This window comes from Xenia sp. Carnegie-2017, unplaced genomic scaffold, assembly GCF_021976095.1.
Source record: "Xenia sp. Carnegie-2017 unplaced genomic scaffold, XeniaSp_v1 HiC_scaffold_21, whole genome shotgun sequence".
Lineage (NCBI taxonomy): Eukaryota > Metazoa > Cnidaria > Anthozoa > Malacalcyonacea > Xeniidae > Xenia > Xenia sp. Carnegie-2017.
Window position 1 is genome coordinate 5,622,803 of NW_025813484.1, and position 8,721 is coordinate 5,631,523.

At 35.9% G+C, this 8,721-nt stretch overlaps 1 protein-coding gene across 1 annotated transcript; it reads left to right on the forward strand.

Annotated features, from left to right (window-relative positions):
* The first annotated feature begins 179 nt into the window (after window positions 1-179).
* Window positions 180-6,404, forward strand: LOC124443819. Its single transcript, XM_046994349.1, has 3 exons — window positions 180-905; window positions 4,991-5,288; window positions 5,602-6,404. The coding sequence occupies exons 1-3, from the start codon at window positions 623-625 to the stop codon at window positions 5,843-5,845; spliced, it is 825 nt and encodes a 274-aa protein (XP_046850305.1). The 5' UTR covers window positions 180-622; the 3' UTR covers window positions 5,846-6,404.
* Window positions 6,405-8,721: the final 2,317 nt, after the last annotated feature.

Consider the following 8,721-nt stretch of genomic DNA (forward strand, 5'->3'; position numbering starts at 1 on the left):
CAGTGACGTATTTTTTGCTTCGCTAAGGAGAAAGGTCAAATTTCTGCTCCGCATCAACTGAACTAAAGTCGATATACCTTAGGATATCAACACGATCTATTAAATTGAAAATGCAAATTTAAATGGAAAAACACAAGTAATAACACAATTTCATTTCTTTTAATTGCAATTGATATGTTCTATTTTTACAGGTGATACAGCGTGTGCTGATGACAAGGCAAACAAGGCGTTCGTTCTTTTGAATTTTTTCACAAATTAATGAGTACATGAAGTAAATATTTTCTAACTCGTGTGAAAATTGTAAACGAAATCTCATAATCAAGCAACAGTGAGCGGCCAATCAGATTCATGATGACGTATTCCAACCAATTAAAACGCAGCCGACACTTGCTACTCCGTTGCAGTGGAAACCATGTAAACAGTGTGTGTTGCCTTTTAGTTGTAATGGAAGTGCGGCACTAAAGTCTTATAAACTTGTAGGGGTTTTGTTTATATCACCCCAACTCCAAAATCAAAAATCATACCGAACAATCATTTAAGAATTTCATTGTCGCATAATTGTTCGAAACGTTTGGCGAACATCCAGCATTATTGCAAGACTATGTAAAGAATTATCAAAAATATGGCCGTTGTAAGTATTCATGACGACTTGAAATTCAGAGAAGTTTTTCCTGACAAGGATTTTGATCACTGGAGGCAACCTGAATCTCCCAAAGAAGGGAAACCGCACTCGCCTGGGTCCGTACAAGACAAGAGTTCGGCTGGCTTGAAGGACTTGTCGAGACTGACTCGAAAACGAAGGTGTTACCTTTCAGCGAAAGGGGCTCGACTATCGTCGAGGAAGCGTATTGATGATAAGATGTCAACGTCAAGCAGCGATATGAAAACCAGGTTTGCTAGAAAAGGTAAGTATCTACAATTAAATATATTTCACTGTAGAAAATATCACATATGATCATTTTTTTGGGTCCATTTTTCCTATAAAACGTTGTATATTCAACCGTCGAGATCTTATTGGGCTACAAATGTGCTCTTTCTACGAGAAGTTCTAACTCGAACGTGCCGAAATACATAATAATCATGCCTAACGTAGCGAGCGACTATTATCCATTGACGACGTATATTTAATTCGTTCGTTGAGATTGAGTATTGCAAAATAATTCGCCTTGATTATATAGGATATGGCTGCACAGCAAATAGTTGGTAAATATTTTAGAGGGAGGAAAGTTCGCATGGAGTTCTCGAGTAATTTTGCTCTAAGCATTTCTCTGATGGGGGATCATTGAGTACGCGTCATAAAATGTCACAATTGCTATGACGTAATTTGTGAATGTAATAACAATTCTCGCGACTCCGTTCTACCACTATTTTGTATGATGTGAGAAAATGGTTGATGATAGTTGAGTTGAGAAAGTAACGATAACTAGGTATTATCAACAAATACGAAGATATTTGAACATAACGAGCGAATTCTAATGGCTACGTTCAATTTAAATACCTGTTCTAGTGATATTTAAATTTTAATGGGTCATTAATCTTTCTTTGTACTTCACTTGTGAAATCGAATGCATATTTTAGGATATTGGATCGTCAAATAACATTGTAATGAAGAGCAAATTTTGTGTTTACACAGCGATTCCACTCGCATTTGTTGAAAATTGCTTTTTATGTACAAACGATTCCAGAGTTATAACGAAAATTCGAATTGATGTCTTCCACGACAAGTATAGACGATGGAAATTGTATGGTTTTATAAAGCATCCTTTCATTAGAAGACATGAGTCATGACAGCCTATTCTGTCTATAACGTAGGCTGCATTCAAATGTCGTTTTTGTTATTCAAACTTTTTTTGTACGTAATCTGGTTAAAAAATCATTACGGAAACATACTTCGCAAAATTTAATGTTTGTGATAGCTAGGTGCATTTTGCTTCGTCGATAACTTAAGACGATCCTCTGCTCTAACTCGCCAGTGTTTCCACAAAACATACATTTCATTTGACTGAAGATTTCTCAATGTACGTTTTTGTTTAAAATTAAAAATGCGCACCTCGTCACAATCGTTCGAATTCTGACATTGCATGTTTCATTAAACTATTGCATATCTTAATACTCCTGTAATACGTGGACAAATGAACAAGATTTATCGTTTGCATGTGGTCAAAATTTTTCATCCAGAATTCTCCAACGCACTTTCAGCCGCCAATCATTTCTATTCAAACGCTGTTATTTTCTAGGAATATTTCAGAATTGCCCTAAATCTCTCTAACACAATGCAGATCTTTTTCCCAAACATCGTTATTGCCCAACGCGATTTGCGTTGGCTATGTCCAGGCACAAGGAAAATTGATATAGTTAGGGAATTCGCGCAGACATATTTTCTGATGGAGCAGGTGCAAAAATAGTGACAAATAGCCTATATCTTCGGGGGAGAAAATTTTACACACTTTGTTGTAATACAGAATATCCGAAGTTTTAAAATTTCTTCTCGAACCTATTACCATTGCTTTAACTCAATCGGAAGACTACTCTATAATCCAATCATTCTATAAATTATCGATTATTCTCATCGTCATGAGATCAAGCGTTTGTTTCTCGTGATATGCAATAGATATACGATTGTGTTTAGTTGTGAGAAATTTGCGTGGGCTTTATGAAAAGCATTCACAAATCAATGATTTCCTGGCAAAAACTTTGTATTTGGGCGAGGCCTTTATAATATTCTTATTAAAGAATACGCCCACTCGGCGTTCACTGAGGAATTATTGTTATATCAAGTAATGACAGGCAGTGAACATCGAAATGTTATCACATTAATCGTGAAATGACTCGGCCCAGTTCTTCGCCCGACTTATATGCTGGTGAAATCTCGATTTGCTTCTGTCTGTCTGTCAGTGGACTTTTCAGGGGGGTATTTTACGGAATGAGAGGGAGCGTATGCTGGAAGAAAGATTTTGCAATGCGCACGCAGTACCTATGTGTTCTTCCATTCGTATTGAATCAATACGGTTGATAAACATAAACGATCATTTTAAAACTTAACTTTTTGTAACTTTGATTTAACGAACAAACGGGAAGAAAATTTGCGAAGATTATCTGATACTAGTGGTGGTATGCCTTTATTAACGGCTGCTGATTTGCACATGAAGGCGATCCACTCGGATAGAAAAGCAAAGTGCTTTCATGTTATTATCGGCTGTTTTAATGGAACGAATATATCATTCACCGCATCACACATAGTGGACAAAAGTACATTTTATAATAATAGCAGTAATATGGCTTTATCAACGGTTGCTGATTTGCATTAAGGCGATTCACTCGGTTCGAAAAGTGATGTGCTTTCATGTTATTATCAGCGCTTTTAACGGCAAGAGCATTTCATTGACCGAATCACTCATGGTAGACTAAAATACATTTTAATACTACTAGCAGTAAAATGGCTTCATTAACGGTTTCTGATTTTAGTCGATCAACTCGAAGAGAAAGCAATATGCTTTTATGTTATTGACGGCACGAATATTTCATTGACCGCACGGTGGACAAAAGTACATTTAATGTGTTATTACAAATAAGTAAAAGCTCTCAAAATTGACCTTTATTGTCCTAGAAACAATGATTCATCTAGTGCAATTTAGTCATACACAAGTAAGAAAATACTAAAAAACTGCACGGCCTGTGCCCCATTAGTGATACAGTCAGTTGTATATAATCTTGTAAACATTATTGACTCAGTTCATATACAGAACTAAATTTTGTTCGATTTATCCGTGAACGACAATTTTACTCTTCACAAAGCCCCTAAATGACAAATGAAGATACAGTATTTATCTAATAGAAATGGTTTTCAATGAAAATAGCAATAAATTTAATGTTAAATTTGCGAGGCTGTCTCTATAATCAATGCAAGCCGAGCACCGGAAGCGGATGTACTTATGCTCGCTCAAGCTTACCGTCGGCTATCCGCGCGCGTGACTTCGTTTCTTCCGAGCACTCACCCTTTTAGTGAAAATGGGGGGAGCAGCACGATAGTAACTTCTAGTATATGACTAAATTATCGCACGGTAAGATGCATTTGGGAACTACAACTATCACGACAGGCATATCTTTCATTGTACATTTCTCACGTCGTTACAGCAGGTCTTCTATAATGAGTCCGAATGCAGTTTCTTATTCATGTTTTGCTATCAAACTTTAGTTGAACAATCGTCTACGCAATGTTCGAACTTCCACACCTTTTCTTTATTATGGCCGATTTTCATTCAGTGCAAATTGTCGCGCGATCGACTTTTTGAGATCACTTTCATTTCAGTTGTAAGCTCTCGGCCGTAACATTTTCACATTCGCACAATTCAAAAGAAATTGATCGCAAAAAATCGATTGCGCGACAATTTTCACTGAATGGAAATCAGCCTTTGGAAGCCTTTTCTTGTGGTTTTTCTTGTTTGCTATCATTTCACGAGAAGCGCAGTCTATTTGTACACGCAAGGAAAGGCTGCTGTGGTGTATAACCTTTATTTTGCTTGTAGTCCCTCGTAAGCCTGTGCGTTGTAGCTTTTCCATTATTAAATTTTAACTCTTCGGTCGAAATGCGGGACCTTATGGCCTTGTTTTAAATACGAGAAAATACCGTTTTAAAAAAAATGTATGTCTTTTCCAATTTTATTGTTGATATGGGAGATGTCAACTTTATCCGCCGGATGATCGCGCTCCTTGGAAACCCGATTGCAAATGGCGCTCAATAAAAGTGAAATATTTCGGTTGTTTTCCTTTTTTTACTTTTAGCGTATCAATGGTGCAGTAAAGTGTTACGCAAATTTTTCCTGTTGGAAATTTTGCTTTATCTTATAGATGCCAATTCAACGTTGCTGCATTGAACAATGGCCGTTTGTGACTAATATAGCTAATAGATAGAGCACTTCAAGTTTCACTGCATTTCAAACGTGTTTGAAAATCTCGTTATAAGATCACAATATTTTTTCCAACCAACCAGAACCATTACCAATGAAACAACGGTCGCTACCACAATCATTTTGGCTTCAGCCCAATTCGATCAAGTCAAGTTCCATGGCTCAAAATACGTATTCCTGCCTGCCCCCACTTTTTCCGGAAGATCACAACCCCGACAAGGAATTGATCGAGAGGCCAGTCAGCCCTTCTGATGAGAGACAAGAAAATCCCAGGCCACCAAAGAGAGTGGTCACATCAGCACCGGACACTGAGTTACTATTCAGTCTTTTTGAAAAAGTCAATGGTAATCCATTAGAAAAAAAGCTCATAAAGAGAGGAAGGTATGTAGCTATAAACTCATTTTCTCAGAGGCCACTAATTAGGTGTGAAAAGAGGAATATTCATATATTCGGATCTGCCCTATTGATTTCTATGAAATAAAAATAGCTTTCCAACCAAATTAGCATTATTTGGTAGAAATTCATTGTTTTACAGTGAGAGAAGACCAGAATATTTACCTATCACGACTAAACTTGTGAGCTGGCTACCCCACAGGTTTTCCGCTTTTACTAGTTTAGGTTAATTAATGATGCAGCCTCCTTATTTTTACAAAGGAAGCTACGTGCAATAACAAATGCAATTTTTTCTTATTAGACCAAAAAAAGTTCACTCGGAAAAACATACTTTACCGACATTAAGTTACGATGATGATCCTTATATTGTCGAAAATCTCACGGGAAGGTTATTTCCACAACTTTCCATCGAAAGCCATCGAAGTCCCAACGTGAGACTTTCCTCATTAACATTGACTACTGGAAGTAATTGCATCGAGCTGCCTTCACTCGCCGTTGAAAATAACTATCCTCAGATGTTGAGTCAACTGGCTCAGGTTTTGTGAGTTTTTAAGCATTGAAAGTCTTTCTTTTAACAAGAACTATTTGGAAATAGTCATCTACGAGTCTACATTAGAAAACTTAGACGATAAATTTATTTAATTCAACTGGGGGGCTTAAGCCTCGGAAATAATGTGTTCTTGCTTGATTTACCATCGCTTTCATTCAGGTTTATTACAGAAAAATTGTCTCTGGATAAGAGCTGTTTTCCATTGTAAACATTTCATCCTATATTCAACAATTATATTGCAGTACCACCATTGATTGATGAACTATAGGAAACGCTGTAAGCACTGTACTGTACTGCAGTGTGACATAAGTTGTTCTTTTCTTGCGTTTCTTGTTTGTGATCTGAAGCGTTTAAAAGACTTCCATGTCATATTATTAGTCCCGCATGATAAAATCATATTTATTGTAATAATTTTTCCTTGTTTTCAAACAACATAGTACCCTGTCTGGTTACATATTTGACTCCATCTAAAGGGTTGACAAAAACCTAGATATTACAGTTTTAAGTCGTGAAGGGTTTACATTAAAAGTACCCATATAAGGGTGAGAAAAATATCTTTTTTAGATCATTAAAATTGATTTTAAAAACATTTGCAACATATATGATTCGTCAAAAATTTCATCTTCATGGGCCTTTGGTGCCTTGAATTAGGGGACTCTGCACTGTATGTTACGTAAAACAGAGAAAATGCAGCTCTACTTTTTGAACGTTTTCTTCTGTTATTCACTCAAGTGACGTAGTCAATCTATAAATCTTTGCGGCATCTTAAACTTGTAGTGTGGTTTTTTAAGAAAATTTGCAATAACAGCTCTGTTCAGTATGATAAGTGTGTATTAAATGCATACGTTCTCCTTTTGACGTCACATCCGGTACGGAGTCACATACTTCTAGGCTACAAAAACCCATAAAGATAAAATATTACTCCTGTCAAATGTATATTGCAAATGTTCAGGAATTTGATTTAACTGTTAAAAGAATTTAATTTCTTGACCCTGATATTGGCATTTAAAGAGGAATAATTACATGAAGCATTTTTTCCCTGCAGGGTCGAGTTTACTGAGTATAGTCAATACTCAGGATAGCCGGGACAGTCGCATCTTATAATAAAGTCCCTACGTGTTAGCTTTTTTACTAAGCCAGGCATATGCTCTGTATTTAAGATTAAGATGTTTTAGATGTATACTGCTGCAATACACAGAATATTTGTAACCAGGCTTGAAAAGCACGGTAAAGTGTTACAAAAGCAAATATTCAGGACTTGCGAATTGCAAACTGTACATTATGGAAAAATCCTGTAAATATATATGTATAAAAAGATGGTATATATTTAAAATTAATAAAGAATTCCATTCAGTGAATGTAACGTCTTCGTCTATAGTAGAAAGCAGTTTAAATGCGCAATAAATTTTGACGATGCAAATTGAGTGAAAATTTATGAGCAACTTTATAATCGCAATGCAAAAGAAAAGTTATCTCTGTGAACAACAACAATTATACGCATGCGCTGATTGGTCTCTAGCTGAGTTGGCATTAGTCTGTGCAAACCGATCTGAAGCCTGGCGCACACTGGAGCTTTATCTGCTCGGCAATATGTCATTCGTGGTATCGTGCTTATGCAGGAAGCTCCAGTGTGCGGTTGAATTTTGCGAGTTTTTGTCATTTGTAACAAGTGGCACAAATGTTCAACATGTTGAATTTTTTTCGTCACGAATAACGATCTCCAGTGTGTGTGCGCTGAAAGTAAAGGAGTATACTTTTAACAAATCAATAAAGCGCTTGCGTAAAAACTCAATAAACTAAAACAAAATGGCGCGTCAAAGTGAATTACTTAGTGAAGTCATTTTAGAGGACAAGATCTGGGATATATGGCCCGAATACCCGTGTTTTTCTTATGTAAAAACCATTAAAGAACGGAGATACGGAAGTCAAGCAATAAAAAATGAAATAGAGTACTATTTAATCCACGCGTTGTAAATATATATGTGTATGTATGGTTTTGAATATCATTCTGTCTATGGATAACTTTGAAATATAAAAACATTTTCTGATGTAAAAACCATGTCCAGCAGACAATTTAAAAAAATAAAGTAAAAAACAAATTCCGAACAAACAAGACACCTTGAGATTACAAAATATGAATCAGAACACGACGCAAAGTAAACTGTAAATTTTCGACTACATTTCAAAGTCATCCTCAGATAGAATGATACTCAAAACTATCAATCAGACGCCAAATTCATTTATGAAGCCATCAAAAATGCAACATCTGCATATAGAAAAAAACGACACCACGAACTTCATCGAAAATTACAAGAATCCAGATCTTAATAAAGTAAATGGTTTGAACCCGGGAGTATCGTTACATGTTTGTAAATGTCGATCGTCCAGGTTGGTATAGTCCTGAGAAGGACTGTTTTTGTTGTTGTTGACTGACGTTTCGACAACCTTAGCGGTAGTCATCTTCAGAGTCAAAAAATAAAAAAAAATATTTTTTTGAGGTAATACCAAATGCTAGTCTGAAAGTTATTAATGACCGAGATGTAGAATAAAAAGTAAAAGCTAAAGCAATAAAAAAGAAATTTTCTAGTTTTGACTTTATTTTTGCTCTTATGTTCATGCGAATCATAATAACAAAAACATAAATCCTAATCAGACAACTGCAGAAGGAGGAACTAAATATAGTAGATGCACTTAACCTGATTGATGCTACAGTAAAAGATGTTGATGCAGAAGACTGCTGTATGAGTTGGAAATTTTCAATAATATTGTGTCATCACAATATAAGTCAGAACCCAAATCGTTTCAAGACGTTGCTTTATTTGCTTCCAAACACAAAGAAGTCTTTCCAACGGTGTGCGAGGCGTATAAATT